This window comes from Protopterus annectens, chromosome 7.part0 (assembly GCF_019279795.1).
Source record: "Protopterus annectens isolate FY-2018-M chromosome 7.part0, PAN1.0, whole genome shotgun sequence".
Lineage (NCBI taxonomy): Eukaryota > Metazoa > Chordata > Ceratodontiformes > Protopteridae > Protopterus > Protopterus annectens.
In genome coordinates, this window is record NC_056739.1 from 807001026 (window position 1) to 807022993 (window position 21968).

At 42.3% G+C, this 21968-nt stretch overlaps 1 protein-coding gene across 1 annotated transcript in view; it reads left to right on the plus strand.

The window, feature by feature from the left end:
* Positions 1-21968, plus strand: part of LOC122806703 (polyamine-transporting ATPase 13A3-like) — a gene marked incomplete in the record, with an annotated part of 1429840 nt that overhangs the window by 1190760 nt on the left and 217112 nt on the right. Inside the window, 1 exon segment of the mRNA XM_044077342.1 lies at positions 17394-17571. Coding sequence (XP_043933277.1) covers positions 17394-17571 — 178 coding nt within the window.

Consider the following 21968-nt stretch of genomic DNA (forward strand, 5'->3'; position numbering starts at 1 on the left):
TACTTCACAGATAAAGATTCTAGTTGTCTACTGATGTACTATGTTCTTCATCTGTAAATATGTTGTAATTGCTATGTTAAATTGTTAATCGCTATGTAATCCAATGTAACTATTGTCTGTTTATTTTAACTGTGGAGCTTTTCTCCCCGGGCCTCTGCTGAAAATGGACCTACATCCAGTCGGACACTCCCAGTCAACAAATGTAAGTAAATAAATAAATAAATGATAATTTATATAACTATAATTTTCACATTTTGCTAAATGTTTCAACAACCAAGTGACAGACAGAACTCCTTAGTCTCGTATGAAAACTCTCAGTCAGATTAATAAAATGCTGTTCACAGTATGTGTGTAACTTGAGTGGTTACTGAGATATTCTAAGTTGTTTACAAAATATTACAATTGTAATAGTACTGTTTACTGTGACTTATAAAATGTGGTTTAAGACCTAGAACCTAAAAGAATATTACCACTATAAAAACAGTTTGTGATGAAGAGTTTGTCAGTCGTAGTACTTTCATAATCATTATGGTTCCAGAGATATGAACTTTTGTTTGAAATGTGAGGATATTATTTGATGCTGTGAAAAGGCTTAGGCTCCACCCATTGGAAGTTGCAATGCAAACTTCCTGAGCTCCATTGAACTGAATGAGTTGGCAGACAAGCAGAAATGACTGACAGGTGGCCTTTAACAGAACACCATGCCAACCCAACATTGAGCAACTCACACAAATAAGACAAATCCAAAGGAACTCCCACAGAAAATGGATCCAGGTTATGAGCAAGGCACCAAACAAAATCTCTTCCATTTGGACAAATAATATTTCCTGGTGGCAGGTTTTCTGGCCTCCTGCAGAACCCAGAGGACAGCAAAAGAGAAGAAGTTGTCTGTTCAGAGGGGAGGCAATAAGATTTACCTGAGGATTATCCCATTGGTGGACAACATCCAGAAACACGTCTGTGTGAAACATCCTCTTATGAGTCTGTGTTATGGACCTGCTCAGAGGGTCTGCAACAATGTTCTGATCTGAAGGAATATAAACAGCCTGAAGAGTCACCTGATACTGGACAGGTAGATCCCAAACTTGAGGAGCTAGTCTGCACAAGAGGCAAGACTGTGCCCCACCTTGCTTGTTGATGTACCACATCACTCTGGTATTGCCTGTGAAGTTTGAGGGGCCCCTGAAAGAAAAAAATGAAAGGCCTGAGGGACCAGAAGAGCTCCCATCTCTTTGACATTGATATGGTCCTAGCTTTGATGAAGAGACCAGAGGCACTGAACCTTCAGAGGGCTGAAGGAAGCACCTCACCCCGTGTCCGACATCTGAAAAGAGTTCCTGAGTGGGAACTGAAGGCTGAAAAGGAAGCCTTGGGTTGAAGGACAGTTGATGAATCCACCTGTTAAGCTCTAGCTTGAGCCATGAGAGAAGAGGAATTGGAAAGTCTAAAGGATGAGAATGTTAAAGCCAGACTGACTTTAAAAACCAGTGAAGCTTCCTCATATGAAGCCTGGTCAGACAAAGCATAGGGAAGCCATGTATCCCAAAGCCCTTACAAACTGGCTGTAATAGAGGCTAGAGGAAGAAGGGATTGAAAGAATAAAATCAGAGTCAAAGCCATGGGAGGAAGCAGGGCTGCCAGCATTGGAATGGTCTGGACCCTGCACCTGACAAAAACATGATCCTGAGAAGGAGTCAGGAAGGATTTGGGGAAATTCACTGTAAACTCTAGGCTTTGCAGAAGACAAAGAGTATAGTGAAGATGTTGAAGCAAAATCTCTGGAGAGGAAGCCTGGATGAGTAGGTGATCCAGATAAGGAAAAAACTGTATTCCCCCTCATCCTGCAGAAAGCAGTCATAGAAGCAAGGCATTTGGTGAAGACCCTCTGGGCAGTAGAGAGGCCAAAGGACAAAGCACAGAACTGAAAATGCAAGGAAGCAACAGAAGAACATAATTTCCTGAAAGTGGATGAATAAGAATATGGAGATAGGCATCCTTAAGATCCAGAGAGACTAGGAAAGCATGTGGAAGAAGAGGAGGAAAGAAGGTTTGAAGGGATAACATTTAAAAGGAAGGAACCTTCAAAAAGGTGGTGAACTGGGAAACAACCAGAATGGGTCTAAGGTGTCTTCTTTTCTGGGAACCAGAAACATTCTGGAATAAAATCCCTTCCCCTTTTCAGGAGTCGAAATTGCTTGGATGGTTCCTCGAGACAAAAGGCTCTGAAGAACACCTGGAAAAAAGGGTAGCAGTTCCTAAGGAGGTTGAGGAAAGACCAAGAACACTGCATCAATGGGCCCAGACAATATCCCAGGATGCCTTCTAAATAGCATGAAACATGACCTATCAGGGCCTCTGAAATTACTTTTTAACTGTAGCTTCCAAACAGGATTCATACCTCATGAATGGAGAAAGGCAACAGTCATCCCTCTGCACAAAGGTGGGCCATCTACAGACCCTGGAAACTACAGACCCATAAGTCTCACTAGTCTTATATGTAAATCCGTGGAAAGAATTATTATGGAGATGATCAACAGAGATGTAGTAAACCTCCAGACACTGGACCTAACCCAGTTTGGTTTCGTCAAGGGCTACTCAACCTGGTGGACTTCTTTGAGAGGGTCACCAAAGCAGTGGATGAGAGCAAAATTGTTCACATTGCCTGATTTGACCTGGCCAAGGCATTTGACACAATACCCCACTCGGACATTGTTGACAAACTCAAGAGGTTAGGTGCAAACCCATATGTCACCCAGTGGATAGGCAGCTGGCTCAGACAGGACCCAGGAAGTTAGAATTGCGGGTCCACCTCTACAAAGAGGCCAGTCACAAATGGAGTCCCTCAGGGATCAGTCCTTGGACTGCTGCTTTTTGGCATTTACGTCTTAGACGTCAAGGCCAATGTCAGTGGTCTCTAGCTGACGAAATTTGCAGATGATTGCAAATTAGAAGCTGTCATTGAATCTCACACTGACACAAATGTTCTCCAAGAGGGGCTGACACAAACAAACAACTGGTGTCCAAGCCTTGGACTAAAGCTAAATTCCAAGAAATGTATAATAGTATCCTTTGGGAAGACGTTCATCCCTGGTAACTATCTTATTGACAACACACCCCTTTGAGTTGACCCAGTAGTCAGGGACCTAGGGACACACACACACACACACACACACACACACACACACACACACACACACACACACACACACAGTAATCTAGCCTTTGATCATCACATGTCTACAGTGCTGAGGAAATCATTCTATGTTGCGCAGCTTATAAACAAAGGTATAGCATCTGAGTCCAAGGAAGTCATTGTTCCACTGTATTCAGCATTCATCAGACCTATCATTGAGTACAATGCCCTCTTTTGTATGTACCTAACCAGGTATATCCAACAATTGGAACTTCCACAAAGGTTCCTCACTTAAAGAATACAGGGTGTAAGCAACATGGCCTGTGCAGACTGCCTCAAGTTCCTATCCCTGTATTCTGTCTCCTACAGGCTTTTGAGGGGAGATCTATGGCAGGCATACAAGGCATTGTCAGATGCCACTCTTATGGACCTCCTGCCTATCCACAAAACAAACCATACCAGAATTACCCATTCTAAAGACATAAACCTTGCCTGAGTTATAAATAGGACCTGTTGGAGAGATAGGTATGTATCCCAGAGACTACCCCTTCTATAGAACACGTTCCCCATCCATATGAAGCAGAGTTCCTCCCTAACCCAATTCAAGTGTAACTTAGACAATTGGATGGGAAACAGGAAATTCATCCATGGTTTGGCACCTATGTCCCTAATCTCACAGGCCCATTACACTTATCAAGGGTATCAGAACTTGTCAGATATTTGGGATGCATGACTAGGCTTAAAAAGGCCATTATGGTCGTTATCCAAGTAAACACCTATGAACCAAACAATGTAATACCCCTGACAAATGATGGATAGAACCCAAGAGTCCTGAGTGATTGTAACCAATTTGGAAGGGACAGAGATAGACAAAGAGATAGAGGAACTTTGCTTTAGGAGGGAGGGAAGAAGGCAGTCAAACATAATGTGACTTGTCTGGCAAAAGAGGCTTCTTAAGTTGTAGGAGTCTGAGTCGACTTAGCAGGAGGGATCCTCCTAGTACACTTTTTACCTTTGGGAGATGGGTGAGACTGTCTACGAACAAAAGCAGACTTGGTAGGGTAATTTCTGTGAAATTTTTGAACAGAGGAAGCAAAAATATGTTTCAGTTCCTGCATAGCCTTACCCTTTTCCTGAAGAGAATTAAAAAGCTCATTCTCCACAGAACCAAAAAGTTTGTCAAGAGGAGCATCCATCAACTTGACCTTGATATTATCAGGCAGAGGTGGAAGACGAAGCCAAGAATACCTCCTCAAAACAGAACCAAAGGTAGCAGCTCTAGACAAGGTGTCAACTGTGTCTAACTATATTTAACGAAATGGCGAGACATTTGAGAAGAGGACACTAACAAAGTGAGCTCCAAAGTCTACCGCTCAAAATCAGGAAGATCTAAAATAACTTGGTCATATGAGTCTGGTAACTGATAGCCCTGAAGGTCAGTGTAGCAGGAGTATACACTTTCTTACCCAACCTTTCCATAGAGGGGAACAGCTTAGTAGAAGGTAAAATCTTAAAAGATTTATCAGAAGAGACAGAAATAACAAACAGGTCAGCTGAGGGATATTTGTAAAGAAATTTGCAGTCATCAGGCACCTTATAAAACTTGTCAGTTTTTTTTTTAAAGCAGGGGGCTGGAAATCAGGAGCCTAAGAAGCTGCAGAAAAAGTATCCAACAAGGCAGCAATAACAGGAAGAACAGCAGAGAGCTTGGGAGACTGCATTTGAAGGAGCTTATAATGCCTCTTTTGAACATCAGAAACCTGGGTACAGTCCCACTTAAAAAAAAAAAAAACTCCAAAGGAAATCTCCTCAAAAGGAGATCAAAGCTTATAGAATCCACCTCTTCTGAACCATAATCCAAAGGAGAGGGAATTTGGGAGGAATAGGCCAAAGATTCCTCATCAAAATTTACTTTCTCATCAGAAAGAACCTGCTCCCTATGCCTATTAAGACAAGTAGAAGACCAAGGGGGGTCAGGAACAGAGACCCCCTGAGGAGGCTTCAAAGCCATAAGAGCGTTAAACAAACCCTGTGTAAAATACTGCTATTCATGCAGAGGATCATTCGGAGCAAGAGAAGTATGCATTGTCTTCTGTTTCTTTTTCAAAAGGACATCAGCCCTAAAAATATAGTGGAAATCTCCTCCCTAACAAGGATTTACGGAACACCCCTAGGCCTTTCTGATATAATCAACCTTGTTTCCCCCTGAACATCTGAAATTAACGTCTGCACAGCCTCCGGGGACATGAGAAGTGCAGAGGAATCCGACTGAATAACCGGGCAGTCCTCCAGGCTTTCACCAGCCTTGAGAGAGACATGCTGAGGAGGCAGTACAGCAGAAGAATCTGACTGAACTTTCTTGACCGCCTTCTTCATGGACAACTGACCCTCGGGTGGCATTGTCTCTTCCAAAACTTCCCCAGAGTACCCCTCTGAAGAAGTCCTTCAGAAGAGACTGTGCAAGAGGAAGCACATTAACTCCTCTGAGTCTGTCACTTCTGATACCAATTTGGATGAGTCGGAAGGGTCTCCACGGTACCCCCTCTCAGGATGTCTGCTTTGGGGACATCCTTGAGATCCTGAAACAGAGGGTTGGCTGGAAGCCCACCAACCCTTCAGAGGATGAATTGGTATACCTGGAGCAGGCTTTTGGGTCTCGTCCTTCCACTTCTTGGGTGACTCCCCCATGTGACCAACTGTTAGGCATCATATCCTGTAAGGCCTGGACATCGCCTGATACAGTGGAGCCTGTTTTGAGGAGGCCTAACAAATTTATTGCTACCCCCCTCACAGAAGGAATTTTTGACTAAGGGTGTCCCTGTAGATGCGATGGTGTTGGCAGTGGCCACCAAGAAGGAGCTATTGGAGACTTCCTCATCTATTCATCCTCCTAACAAAGAATCTAGGACTATGGACAGATATGGAAAGCATACCTTTTCTTCAGTGGCCTTCATCCTGCAGTCACTGAATTACCTTACACATTTTACGAGACTTCAAAGGGATCTCCTCAAAGAACTTGGAGATACCCTTCAGGGTACCATAGCTTCTGGATCTGCAGACAGTGTCCTCACAGCTCTCTACCCTCAATTCCATCGTAAACTCCTCCAGGAGACTGATTTCATATGCGGCTGATTGAGCGAGTAGAGCAGCTGCAACAGGAATTTCCCTGAGGAGACATTCCTGGTTGCGCCTTTGCAACTTTGCCAAACCCTTCAAGTCTTCCTTCACCAACGCCCCCTTTGATGGTTCATCCCTTTTTGGACCAAAGGTGAAAGATACGTTGACCAGGTGCGAGCAGGAAGGGAAAAACCTTATCTGCCATTGGGGTCTGTTTTTCTGCCCCGTCCAGACCTTATCCCAAAGTTCAAAAGGGCAGAAAGATGTGGTTCCGCAAGTCCCAAAAAGGTTTCTCTGACGCACATGGTGACTCTTCCCCCAGGGACAGAGGGGGAAGTTATAATGGAAGACACCAACCTCGTGGCAGAGGGGGTCCACAGAGTCAGGGCGATGGATACGTTCTCTGACAGGTCCTTCCAGCGCTCCTGAAAGGAGGCCCACCTGCTGTTCTCTGGAGGCAGTCGGGGGTCAATTGTCACTGTACCCAAACACCTGGCAAGAAATCCTCCAAGACAAATGGGTACAAACAATGATATCCAGAGGCTGTTAACATACCATTTTCCATTCCCTCTCTGGTAAACCAGTCCTTACCCAGATGTTTCACCTGGTCAAAAGGACTATGCAACACAAGAGATACTCTCGTTGCTAGAAAAGAGTCATCCAAGAGGTCCTCGCAGACCAAATGGGATCCGGAACTTATTCAAGATTCTTTTTAGTTCCAGAAAAGAGAAGACGGGACCAGAGATCCATTCTAGATCTCAGCAAGCTAAACAAAGCAGTCAGAGTTCTGGATGGTAACTCTGCAGTCAATATTTCCATTTTTCGGGAAAGACAAGTGGATGTGCTGAGTAGATCTCCAGGATGCATACTACCATACAAAGATGGACAGGCGATCCAGGAGACACTTATACTTTCGCCTGGGAGCCAGTCATTACCAATTTTGAGCCCTGCCCTTTGGCCTTGCTACACCCTCCTGAGTGTTCACCAAATGCATGGCAGTGGTCGCGGCTCACATGAGACATCAGGGATTCCTTGTGTTTCCATACCTAGATGACTGGCTTCTCACTGCCACCACCAAGCATCTACTACTACGAACGAGAGACGAAACAATGTCACTTTGAGCCAGTCTAGGCATCACAGTAAACTTTAAAAAATCTGCTTTGTCGCCATCCCAGCATATTACCTTCTTAGGCACGGAATTGGATTCAGGAAATATGACTGCAAAACTTACCCCTGACAGAATACAGTCCCTTCATCAGCAAATCAGGATTTTGATGTCAAAGAAGAAAGTTCAGGCCAGATATGTGTTGTAAGTTGTGGGTACCATGGCAGCAGCTATTCTTCTAGTTCCCCTAGCATGACTACACATGAGGGTTCTGCAGTGGTTGCTATTTGCTCAGTGGTCAATGCAAGATCTTCCTCTTTCACATCAGGTTATCATCACGGAATCTTGCAAAAAAGGTCTCCTTTGATGTTTGTCCCCTTGTCTTTCCTCAACCATTTTCTGGGAATGGCAGTCCAAGGTCTATGGCAAGAACATAAAAGCCACATGCACATCAGCGTTCTGGAGATGAGGGCGGTGCTGTCTGCATGTCAGGCATTTCAGGACTCTCTACCAATAGGGACGGTTGCAATTCAGGCAGACATGTCAGTAGTGTGGTACATAAACAAGCAGGGAGGAAACAAATCCTAACCACTATGTCGGGAGGCACAATGAGTTTGGCAATGGGCGGTCACTTCTCAACACTTATAGCAACACACATCCTGGGTAAATCCAACATGATAGCGGACAAACTCAGCAGAGCTAACCTGTTGCCTCACGAGTGGTCCCTAAAGACAGAGATTGTGGAAAAGATCTTCCAGAAATGGGGCCAGCCTTGCTGTGACCCTTTCGCCACTTCCATGAATGCCAAATGCAGCAACTACTTTTCCCTCATTCCTCCTCTGGGGAAGTCACCAAGGGATGCACTGGTTAACAATTGGCCCCCTGGACTACTCTATGCCTTCCCTCCCTTTCCTCTAATTCCCAAAGTACTGCAGAAAGCCAGCTCATTGAAGAGCACTATGTTCCTCATTGCTCCTTACTGGCCTCGACAAGTTTGGTTCCCCTTTCTTCAGACCCATCTGGTGAAGGAACCTTGGATTCTGGATCCAATTCCAGACCTTTTGATCCACTCTTCGAGGGAGTTCCATCCATCTATCCAAACCCTCAAGTTGACAGCATGGCTGCTCCAATTCCACGCTTAGCCAGGTGTTACTCCTTTTCCCCTGCAGTGAGACATATTCTCGCCTCTTCCCATAAACCGTCCACGAGGAGATTGTATTCCAGTAAGTGGAAAAGATTTTCATGCTGGGCTGCGGGACAGAATATATAACCTTTTACAGCTCCTATTGCTGCAATTCTGGAATTTCTTTACAAACTTTTTGATGAAGGAGCTGCAGCAGCTACCATCAGAGTTCAGTTGGCAGCCATTTCTAATTTCCATACTGGAGAAATTGGAATTCATATGTCTCATAGGTTATGTAAATCTTTCCTCAAAGATACTTTCCTACTCATACCCTCGATCAGAGAACCCCCAGTCTCTTGGGACCCAAGTCTTGTTCTAAACTCACTGATCTTACCACCCTTTGAACCTACATAATCTTGTGATTTGAAGTATTTGTCGTGGAAGACTGTCTTTCTAGTAGCTATAACCGCTGCTAGAAGGGTGTCGGAGTTACAAGCTCTGTCTATTCGTTCCCCTTATATCATTTTTCACAAGAATAGGGTATCCTTGAGAACTAATCCTTCATTCCTTCCAAAAGTCTGTTCAGAGAATAATATATACCAGTCCATTGAATTGCCTGTGTTTTTTTCCAAACTACAGTGACAAAGCAGAGAATAAATTGCATCAGTTGGATGTACATAGGCCGTTACATTTTTTACCTGCATAGGACAAAAGACCTCAGGAAATCCGACCAACTTTTTGTTTCCTTTTCTGACAAAAAGAAAGGTTTGCCAGTTTCCAAAGTAGCTTTGTCAAAATGGCTAACTGATTGCATTTCCTTCTCTTACAGTAAGAATAATAAACTACCAGGGAAGATAAGAGGACATTCCACAAGAGCAGTCTCAACATCCTTAGCCTTTCAGGTCAGACTTCCTATTGACTCTATTTGTGCAGCTGCAACATGGGTAAGACCTCATACCTTTATCACTCATTGCAGAGTAGATGTGGCCTCCTGGAACAGATCTTCCATTGGATCCACTGTATTGAAGAGTATTTTTTCCTGAGCCACCCTGGGATAAAGGTGCTAGGGACACTGTCCCAACCTGCAAGAATTATGGCGAGATAGGACAACATAACATTAAGAAGTTATGTACTTACCATAACATTCCATGTTTGTTGTCCATCTCGCCTACAGTCTTGCAGGTTGAGTTCGGAGCCGTTCACGGCTCCAACTCGGCTGAATACTAAAGCTCAAGAGCTTCCACTGTCTCAAGGCTAACCCCTATCCCATATCTTCTCATATTGTTGCCAGGCCTTGTGTTAATCCTTTCTTCTGAAAACATTTATTTTAAAATATGATTTACTATGTTTTTCTAATTAGGTTTATTTCACTGTAATCTTTGAATTGGGTACTGTTTTAGCTCTCCTCCATACCAGAGGTCCAGAGATTAAAAAGTCTTAATTACCCATTACACATATCTCATACGACCCATTATTGAATGTAATGTCACTTTTGCTATGTATTTGTCTAAGCATATAATTCAGCTTGAAAGACCTCAGAAATTCATAACTAAAAAGATCAGTGGCCTCAAAAATCATAGTTATCAGGACAGGGTAGTAATCATGTCTCTATACTTGGTCTGTTATAGACTCCCCTATAGGAGTAAGTGCTTTTGTCAGTAAATGACTTGACTTCATCAAAATAAATCAAAGTAATGAATTACACAGTTTATACAGAAAAAGTAACTTCATCGCATGATAAACTACATCAATCAGAAATTAATTCAGAATTGACATAATATTTAAACATTAATCAGAAAGTATTAAAAACTTGTATGTAAAGACACATTTTTAAGTGAAATCGTATAACCTTTCATCTTTAACACACTTGCAATACTAGTCTTTTCATTTAGTCTAGGGGATACATCAGGCGTAAGTTTACTTTGCCAAAAGAATCCATAGTACAAAATGTAATTTTTCCAGTCTATGCCCCTTGCATTTGTTTCATCCGTTTATAATATGAAAAAATAAAAACGTATTATAATTAATGTTATTCAGGCATTGTGAATATTTTTTGTTTTAATAGCATAAATGTGCTTCTGAATCTGTTTCCTGAAAGCATTATCAGATTTACCAGTATAATAGGTGGGTATGACAGGCATACTACTATATAAGCAATACCCTTTATATTGCAGTTGTATTGTGTGCATTCACAGTTTATTTTGATACCTGTCAAGGTGTGGCTGGAATTTCCACTTTTAGCAATATCTGTGGAATTACTGATTTTAAACAGAAAGAAAACTGTTGAAATCCATAACTGTGTTCTAGCCAGTACCAGGTACATTCCCCAGCTAGGACTCTGATTTTTAAGCAGAGAAAAAAAATGTTAGGACTTGAATTTCATGATAACAGGGTTGACTTTCTTCAGTTTGAACCAGCTGGTTCAGCAGCTTTGAAGTTCTCTTAAAATATGCTTTTTTGATGGCTATCAACACTATCCAATGGATCTTTGAGCTGCAAGCATTTTTTTTGTGGAGAACACTGTTGGATCTATTACATATGTCACTTATTTTTACAGACTGGCCCATATTTCCTCCTAAAAGTGTCTTGGAATGTTCCTTAAACCAGTATTTTCTCTGTTCCCTTTTTGTGGACAGAACCATATAGAGAAACTCCTTTATACCTTTGGTGTGCACCACCATCATCTTATCTTCTTCCTTCTTCCTGAAGAAGATACCAGTGTTCTGGGAAACAAACCATTAAGTTGTCTGATGTGCATTATTTAGAGTGGCTAAGTAAACACCATCAGCTTGTGTTGTCTCAGATACCTAACCACCTGTCAAAGGACACTTCCCTACAAGTGTATTTTCCCGTGCTTGCTTCAGGAGTGTTCATTGCAGACTTTGGGACACAGCCATTTAGTTATTTCACACCTTCATCAGTGTTGTTGCTTGGACTATGATTCCCTGTAAAGCCTGCTTTAACATTTTCATTTTCCAGGATTCAGCATTCTGACTGCTTCCTTTTGACTTTCCTGTGGTTTTGCCTTCGCAAACACATTTAATTTGCATTACTAGTGATACTTCCCAATAGTTACCCACTGCAGACAACCTTCAAAGTCATGTATAACAGATGTGTAGCTGTCATATCAGTCATCCTTTAACAAGTTTGCTGCATTGTTGCTTGTTGTCGTCCGTTGATTAGATATCCTCTCTATTCAGTATTAGAAAATGAATTTTCCTATAATTTGGGAAAGTATGTAATTTTATATTCTTGTTTATATGCGTCTTTCAGAATGGTGGAGCTAAAGGATCAGGCATATGTCCATAATTGCATCCACTTAACCTACGTGTGACATCATGACATACTCTAGAGCCTCCAGGTGCAGGAATTGGAGATTTCTGAATTTGCTGATCTGGGAATTTCTGAATAAGTGATTCCAACATTTATCAACTTCAGGGGACCTTATCATGCTGTAGTTGCACATGATTGAGACTTGCATGGCATTTGTGAGGAGGATGAACATACTGTTGGAAAAAATAAATTAGTGACCAAAGAAGGCAAGCTGAAAAGCTCACATGATGTCCTTCCTTAGCTCACTGTTGCAGTATTCCAAATTGTTGGGTTATCTCACCAGGTAATCTGGATGTCTGTCCAGAGTACCAAATAGAAAACCTTCCATAGAGCCATGCATCCAGTGTATGACCTGAGCCTGCAGGTGTAAGGGTACTTAAGAGGACACATGAATGTGAAACCTCAGACTGTCTCTCTGCCAGTTCAAACATAGGTCTCACACCCAAAAGTCCTGTTATAAGCATCGTTATTGGTACTATTAGCCTTCACTGGTTCACTGAGTGTACTGTTGGCGAAACTTTGTTTTTTTTTTTCTTACTTGCATTGGTGTTTGTTACTTTTTTGGATGTCAGCTAGGAGGGGAAAGTGTGACTGCAGTAGGCAGATTCCCTAGAAGGATCTCCAGTCCCAGTGCCTGCTACTGTGACCGTGTTGGAGGCCGGTATGTCATCTTGAAATTCGTACATTCAAAACGACTGATGTTGCCAATATGTGTGAGAAGGGGGAACCCCAAAGGTATCCCACGGATTCTTGTTAGAGAGGAAATACCAGGGTCTTTATATCGAGGTATGTCAGGGGTTGGAGAAAGTGGACATCGCACCTAGAAGTAAAAAGCAGAAAACAAAAAAATGTTTCCTGTTTTTCAAAGGTCCAATGGAAAAGACAGGTTGATTTTTCACAGGGCCTAAGGCCATAGTGCCACCTAAGCCACCATATTTTGCAATTTCTACTCTATTCAAAAGAGTTGCACCTGAAAAGAGGCAGTTAGAATCACCTTCTGAGGATAAAGAGGCAGACTCAGATTGTGATGAGGACTGATTGGCCTACGCCTTTCAAATCTACTTGCCAGGTCAAGTGACTTCTGATGATTAAGACCCTCTTTTTCCTGGCTCTCCTGTTTGAAGAGACTTTATTTGGGAGACCATTTCTATTATGATGAAACATTCTAAATGGGAATCAAAACAGATTTCTGATGTGCAAAAAAGGTATTGGAATCTTTTGGAAGTAGGCAGTTCTGCTTCTGTCCCGCCTGTCCTGCAGGCCTTTCTGTATGCCTTTGCATCCCTCTGCACTGTTCCTGACGGTCAGCCATCTGTCCCTAAATGGACTGATAGATCCTATAAAGTGACTGAAAACTTAAAACTTTTAAATTCAGTGGCAGACCCTTCTGTGTTTTCCTTGCCTACAGATAAGCCCTCTAAGTTCCTTTGTGCTGCTAATGCCTTTCCCTCAGATAAAGACAGCATTGAAATGGACTGATTAAAAAGAAGATATACTGCTCTTCTGCTATTGTCATTAGAGCTCTGAACTGTCTGATCCAAATGACTAAATATTTGCTGTCTGTTTGGGGGAACTTAAATAAAACCTTGATTTCGATGGAAGGACCAGGCAGCAAATAACCTGCCATGTCTGTGGCAGCTTTGGCCTCGCAAGTGGCTAGGCATAGAATTAAATGCAGCTGCAACACAGTGGAAGCTTCCTCCAGTGCACATGCTACAGGTTCTATTATTAGGAAGCATGCATGGCTAGGCTCTCAGCCCCTGCCTGAGGACATTAAGGCCAAATTTTTAGACTCCCCTTTAAATAGGGATCTTTTATTTGACCCTGACACTGCCAGCTTGTTTAAAATCTTACAGGAGCAAGAAAATTATGAAGGACTGCATACAAAATGTTTTTCATTAACCAGATACCAGAGAAACCACCCTGCAAAGCTCACTTCCTTTGCCTGCATGCAGCTTATGCCTCCTCATAAGGCCAAGAAAATGCCTAAAAAATCCATGACAATCGGACAGGGACTGCAGATATGGGGGGGGGGGGGGGCAGGGGACCTTACCCATATAATTCTTCCTAACTACCCTCTGCCCTCCCCAGTCCATTCCTCTCCTATCCAAAAGGCTCAACTCTTCTATGGAAAAAAAAAAAAAACTGGTGACCCATTACCACAGACAAATGGGTCCTCTCCATTTTTCAGCAGGTTTACAAAATGACCTGGAAGAAAGTACCTCAATTCAAGGGCATCCCTCCTCATCCTGACAGTCTGTAAAATAACTGTCTCCCATCATTCAACATTGCTTGATCAGTGCACAATAGAACGTGTTCCTCCACAGTATATATGTGTGTGTGTGGGGGGGGGTGTCTATTCAAGACTGTTACTTGTACTAAGGAAACAAGGAAAATGGAGACCTATACTAGATCCTTACTTCCTACAGGAAATTGCAAAGGCTTTCCACTTGCTCATCACACTTTCAGTTTTGTGCTTTGCCCTTTGGACTTTCTGCAGCCTCCAGAGTTTTCACAAAGTGCCTGTTCTCCCGTCACAGCCTTTTGCAGGACTCAGGAAATCCAGACATTCCCTTACTTGGATGACCTGTCGATATAAGCATTCTCAACATAGATCCTATTATTTCATCCCAACTTTGCATTCTCCCTCCTTCAAGGTCTGGGTTTCACAGTGAACTTAAAAAAAAGTCTGCAGTGGAACCAAATCAAGACCTAGTTTTCTTGGGATGCAGACTAGACATCAAAAGTTTACAGGCCTTTCTGCCTCCAGAGAAGGTACAGAGTCTGTCCAGGTACTTCCAGTCTCTCCTACTTCTTCAGAAATTTTTAGGGCACTGGGGTTCATGGCTGCAACTTTACCCTTGGTTCCCTTCACAGAATGCATATAAGAAAGTTCCAGCTGTACCTGAAATTCATCTTTTCTCAGCATTCTCATCCTGTGGACACTCTGATTCCTCTTCTGCTGGATATCACAGATAAACTTCAATCTATTCCTGCCTTTCAAAGTGCAGACACTCCAACAGGATTTGCACATAGACTCTACAGCTGATGCATAGGGAGCGTAGACAGGCTCCTTGAGAGTTCAGGGCCGAAAGCCACAAAATCTAAGATCAGAACACACGATTCTGAAGGAGAAGCAGGCACTAATTCAGGCCCTGCAAGTTTTCTCCCAGTGCTGGGCCCCAGGACCACTCAGAATTTTCGCAAGCAACACTTTTGTTATATGGTACATAAACAAGCTGGGGGGAGGGCAGGTTTGCTCTTTTGGCATTGGATCAGGCCACAAAAGCAAACCTGTATCTTTAAGCAGTTTAAACTCCCTCATAGGATAATATTCTGGCAGACTTTCTAAGCAGATCAAGGGAAGGGCCCCATGAATTGATGCTGAACAGGGAAGTCTTTCTAGACCAAGTCCACAGTTAGACTTATTTGCCTCCTTCGACAACAAACACCTTCCTCTCTTTTGCACCAGGATACCTTGTCTCAAGCTTGGAAAATGGATGCAATGTCTTTTCTTTGGAAAGGAAGGTTCTTTATGCCTTCCCTCCACTACATCTTCTCCCCAAGATCTTGATAAAGAAACAGAGAGACAGTCCAAAGATCTTACTGGTGACTCCCTTTTTGACAAAGTAGCATTGATTCCTCCCTTCTCTGCCACCATGCCAGGGGTCATCACCACAGGTTACCTCACACAGTAGACATGCTCACACAACAGAAGGGCTCATTGCTTCAGCCCAACCTGTCATCATGAATTATAGGATTCTGATCCCTTTCAGTCACAGTTTTTCTGAGGATGTGCTACAGGTTCTCCAGGAGGAAAGGAAACTTACTACGCAGAATTTTTACTTAGCTAAATGGAAAATATTTTCAATCTGGAGTAATGTTCATCAACAGGACCCTGGACAAATGGGTTCAGTAGTAGTCCTGTTTTATTTGTGTGAGCTGCTGGAGGCTGGCCTAGTATACTGTTCTATCCGGGCACAACTCTCCTCCACTTCTGCTTCCCCCTACCTTTGAATCTTCATCTCCTGTGTAGACTAGAGGTAAAACAGTTTCTAAAATGTGTACTACACCTAATACCTCCTAGAAAAGGTATCCTGCCTTCCTGGGATTACAACTTTGTGCCGGAAAAACTCACTCTTCCTTCTTTAGAACCAACATCCTCTGCTCTTGCAAATTCTGTACTTTGAAAGACCAAACTCCTAGTAGCCTTTACCTCAGCTAGAGGCGTATCTGAGCTCTGACCTTGATGGCAGTCCCTCCCTCCATCATTTATCATAAGGGCAGAGTGTCTGTAAGGGCAAATCCTTCCTTTATGCCTAAAATGGTAAATGAACTTTCCCTCAATCAGGCCATCGATCTTCCTTCCTAATCCATAAAATAAGGGAGAAAGAATCCTGCACTCTTTTTTGGACATGCGTAGATAGCTCAGATTTTACTTGGATAAGAAGACTAAAGCTTATCAGTGGTCTGACCAACTGTCTGTTTAACCCAGTTTCAAAAAAAACTATTGCCAGCTGGGTTTTTAGGTTTCTAAATCCATCTCCTTTTGCAAATCTTCGCCCTTGCCAGTGAAGGCACATTCTTCTAGAACAGTGGCCTCATCTTTTGCTTTTTACAAGGGGATAGACTCAAGAGCTATCCTAGTTGCAGTTGCTTGGCCCTCTGTGCTTTCCTTTATCGAATATCACAGAGTGGAAGCTTTTTCTAATTTCAGAGCTACATTTGCCAGGTCATTCATCTCTGAATTGCTGAACATGTCCTTTGTGTCTCAGCCAACCATCCTTTACTCTACTTAACGTTTGGTATTCACTCAACAGTCTGAAGTACTGCAACAGCGATTTAAGGAAGGGCATAGTACAGTAGTGTAAGAACTTGGAATAACAGTAGATTTAATGCTGATCACTGTTAAGAGTATTCCTTTCCAGTCTGCCTTTTCCCCCTTTTATACCTTTCCTTCCTCTTCTCGTGGACCAAAGGGTACCCTTTGCTTTCTCCCCTCTTAGCTGACCTTTATCTTGTTTCTTAGTTCTCTACAGTTTTACTGGCTTGGAAACCATCTGAGGTTTCATCCTCATACATCCGATTATGTACTCTTACACTTGTGGGCTTGGGTCACATGTCAGATGTATAGCTGTATGGAAGGTTTCGGTTTTGGTACCGTGGCCGGATGTACAGGTCATTTGGGGAGCTAACCCTCTAGCTTGAAATACTGCAGCAGTGATCAGTAGGACAGCTACTGTTATGGTAAGTTCTTACACAACTGTACTTTAAGTTGCAGATTTTTCAGTCAGCATATGTAGTGAGTATCACAGCAATACACTTTGGAGGCTTTTTTTATAACAGTTATGATTTGCAGGGTACAGTCATGGAAGCACGCAAGTCTATTTAGTAATCTTCTAGATAGTCTGTATAAGTCTGTTTAGTAATCCTCCAGATAGTCTGTATACATCTGTTTAGTAATCATCCAGATAGTCTGTATAAGTCTGTTTAGTAATCCTCCAGATAGTCTGTATAAGTCTATTTAGCAGTCATCCAGATAGTCTGTATAATGTTGAGATTTATTGTTTTTTTCAATGCAGTGAGTCTGAACCACTCATGGAAGGAACTTGTCCCTCAAAGACCACCATCTAGCTTGATCTCTTTACAGATGCTGCTGTCTGTTGCTACACAGATCTTGATCTGTTTGGCCTTTCAGGTGATTGCATTTCTGCTGGTGAAGGAGCAGCCATGGTATGAGGAGTGGACCCCAGCCACAGAGTAAGTCTTTGAGACTATTTTTCGACATTCTATGCAGTCATTGTTAATTATTTTGTAAATTATTTCTCAGATTTCTTGTTAATGGAATGCTATTCATTCTTCTAAAATTAAAGTTCTTCTGAGCACAGAATTTTACCTCTACCTCTTGAAATTTTATTGATGAAGATCTAAATATTACTGTTCTCAATATTTTGAGGTGAAACTGATTGTGGTAAAGCAAGTCTTTCTATGGTTGAAGAACTTTTAAAAGCTCTAAAGAAGTGAAGGGTTTTTCAACTTTGAATAAATTTGTACTGTAGCACATCAGCACTGTTAGTGACAAGAAAATAGTCTTGGTGATTTGAGTTACCCATGAATATTCTCTTCATAGTCTCAGTCACTCTGTTATCCAGGAGCTTTCTACTCATGTGAGCATGTCTTCTTTTTTAGGACATAGTCTATACACACACTTTTTTTCTTAAACATTGGCATAATGGTTAATATCTTAACCTCACAGTTACAAGGTACAGGGTTTGATTTGACCTCTGGTTATTGGCTAGATGTGTAATAGTCTGCAAACTGATAGCCTAGTATTTACCTATAAAATAATGGTTGTAGGACTGTGGAGCTAGTTATACATGGTGGACTTTTTTAAGATGGTCACATCACTGAGGTAAGGAATGAGGGGGAAACTGCATACAGCTTACCTTGACCAGCTAAGGCAGTTGCAGTACTCCACTCGGGTGTAGTTGACAAACTCACCAAACTGGGCACAACCTCGTACTTAACTTGCTAGATTGCCAGTTGGCTCACAGACAGGACCCAGGAAGTCAGGATTGTTGAGACCACCTCCATTAAGAACACGTCATTGGCAGGGTTACCTCAGGGCTCCATGATGGATCTGCTCCTATTTGGCATCTACTTCTTAGTAGTAAAGGCTAATATTAAGGGTTATGGCTGACCAAGTTCACAGATGACTGCACCTTGGGAGTTGTCATAGATTTCCACCATGACATAAACATCTCACAAGACGGTCTGACACACACAAATGACTGGTGCCGTGGTAACAGATTAAAATTCAATGCCAAGAAATGCATTATAGTGCTTTTTGGAAAAACTGCCACTCAGGCTAATTATTCCATCGATAAGTCACCCCTAAGAGTTGACCAGGTAATTGGGAATCTGGAAACATATGTGGACAATAATCTGGCCTTTGATCGACATGTGACCAAGGTAGGAAGAAAATCATTTTATGTCACCCAACTTATAAGTAAGAGCATGACATCCATGTCCAAGGAAGTCAAAGTGCCACTTAATTTGGCCGTTATCGGACCCATCTATGAGCTTAATGCCCCCTTCAGCATGTACCTAATCAGACATGTGCAACATTTGGAAAGCCTACAAAGGTTCCTTACCAGGAAAATCCAGTTACTGAGAGGTGATCTATGTCTGGCATACAAGGCATCCTCGAATTCAGCTCTGATGGGCCTTTTGCATAGCCGCAAAATGAACAGCATCAGAACCAGTAACTCCAAGGACTTAAATTTTGCATGTGACCACAGCTCTGATCTGTGATATATAACAATAAGCATCCTGTTTTTTTTTTTTTTGCTTATTTTTTACTAGTTATTGCCTATTATAGCACTTTACTTTGTTATTGTCTGACGCATACTTTTTACTATATTTTATTGCTGTAAACTAATTTGCACAGTTGTACTAAAATTGTCTGTCTAGAGCCTGTTAAATCACATTTGTCACTGTCACACTGTTTTTAAAGCTTTTTAGCTAGGTACTGACACATTGCGTGTAAAGCTGTTTTAGCTAGTTTCACTGTGTGAAAGGTATTAACTGGAAATTCTCTCCATTTGTTAACCATCTGTTTGTTTGTTCTGATTTCCTGCCAAGGAGTGTATCCAGGGCCGGCCTTTGGTCATCTGGTGACCTAGGCAAAAGGTCTCCACAGTGCCCCCCACACCACCCATTGCCCCCATCTTGCTCTACCTACACCATGCAGATTACTGGAAAAGTGCCCCTGCTAGAGAGGCATCCTAAGCGGCCGCCTAGTTGGCCTATGCCTAAGGCCGGCTATGAGTGTATCATCTAACTGATTTGTTTGCAGTTAAAAGCATTCTCTAGAGTCTCCTTGCTCCTTTATCTGTTTACAACTTTCATTTAGTGGCTCACTGCTGTTTTTCTGCTGTGATAAACATTTCTGTACAGTTTTCTGCTTAAAATAGTGTAGCTAGTAGCTGTAGCATAGTTTCCCATCCTCCGTCCCTATTGTTGTCTTGTTCTTATACTTGTTGGCTTTGCAATTGCCTGCCCCATACTGTAAATTTGATCTGGGACACTCCTCCCAGTCTAGTGTCTTTAGCTCATTCTACCTGATACAGAGAGAACATTTGAGAAGCCCAACCCCCTTAGTTTCTTAACCCTGAATTATCTTCTGTTCCTTATTTCTCCCTTTCTAGTTTACTTAAAAAAAAAATTCAGCTGCTTGCTGCTTTTACAGTATTTGTGTTTCCTCCTCCAGCTCTATTACTTCATCTTGTTTTTTTTGCTATTTGTTCTCTAAAGTGTTCAATTGCATCTTCTCTACTGCATTTATTACTGTTGTTTTTAGGCTGTTTAAATTTTAAGTGTTATTTAAGCTCTGCGGATCCAGTTTTGGTGTCCTGCAGAATACAAGAGCAGCAGGAAGGAGAAAGAGATACTCTAAGTGCCTCCATTTTGATTTTTTCATAGCTTACTGCTCTCGCAATTTGTTTTTTGTCGTTTTTAATTTATCTGCATTTATTTAAACTGTGTTTGCCTTAATATTGCTACACACACTCAAGTGTGCCAGCTTGTACTGCATTTAAAGTGTTTTTGCTACTGTTTTACCTGCTTTTCTGCAAAAAAAAAAAAGTTCTGAGCTTGTTTCCCGCCTTTCCTGTAACTAGTCTAGTCCAGATAGGGTTTATTACAGCACGACATGGACTGTTTATTAAACGTTAGCGCTTTCGGAAGAGTTATTACCCAACCTTCTTCAGACAAACAGTAAAAGACACAGCTTCCTATTTGTTCTGTGGTCAGTTGCTTTTACGTTCTTTAGTCTAGTCCAGATACAGATTTTTTGTATCCAGGACTGTTTTGTGAGTTTCTGAGCGCCCCCCCCAGACCTTTCTGTATTGGAGGGAAGCCTTCTAGCTTATCAGTGGGAGTGGTAAGCACTAGGTAGCCTATCTACCAGAAGAGAAGTGGTTTCTGGTCCAGAAATTATAGTTTATTGGCCATTTGGGCAGTTTTTTCATCCCTTTCAACTTTCTTCTTTAAAAGCCCGTGTTTGCGTACCTCTCAGGTGAGGTAAACTATTACCGGAGCCAGAAAGTCTGCTCTTCAATTTTTTCCTTAGAACATGCTTGATCTTTTACTTGCACTTCAGTTAGCTTAATCGGCTAGCACTTTAACAGGCTTTTGTAGCATTTATTGTAGCACACTTAGGTGCAGTAACAGCACCAGTACTTATTAGTTATGACCACCCCTCCTGGTATGATTGTAGGGCAATTTCCTGTGCTTTCCCCTGCTAACCTGGTGCACTTGGGCATTCTGAAACAGTGTGACAATCCTCTCCTCTTACCTCCCAACACTCATACATGTGAGAGATGCACTTATATCACCAAACTGGAAGCAGTGCATGCTCCAACCAAGACCGGACTAGCTGGTCAAGAGGAGAAGGTCACCACCTGCAACTCACTACATAGAACACACAGCCCTCCAAAACACCAGCCATCACAACCCCACACATAGAAACACAAACCATACACCCACCTTCACAGAGGCTGTCAATAAAAATTTACCCAAACAACAGAGACCCCTGAGACAGAAACTCACTCGACCACCACAACACAACACCAACCCCAGAACACATAGCTCACCATCACAGTGTGCCCCTTAACTCAAGCCCTTAAGGCAAAATACTTTGCCCAATGTAGTAATTATAGGAGACTCATTTGTGAGTCACACTGATGTCCCACATACTAGGTTGAACAAGGAGAAGGTGACAGTCAGTTGTATATCAGGAGCCAGGGTCTTGTATATCAGGAGCCAGGGTCTGCCACATAACACATGTATTCAGGTCACTCCACAACAAGTACAAATATGACTCAGTCATTTTTCCATGTGGGTGTGAATGACCAGACGTACCTCCCTGGACTACATGAAAAGAGATGTGATGGAACTCTCAGATTATGTGGCCCAGGCACGTATGACCCTAGCCCTGAGCAGTATTCTACCGTCACCCAGAATGATACCACAGTACGAGCAGAAAATGATTGACTTCAACAATTGGCTAAGTTTCTGGTGTCATTCTAAGGGGATCCAGTATCTGTCTGCCTGGGACAACATGATCGACAGACCTCGATGCTTTGCCAAAGACT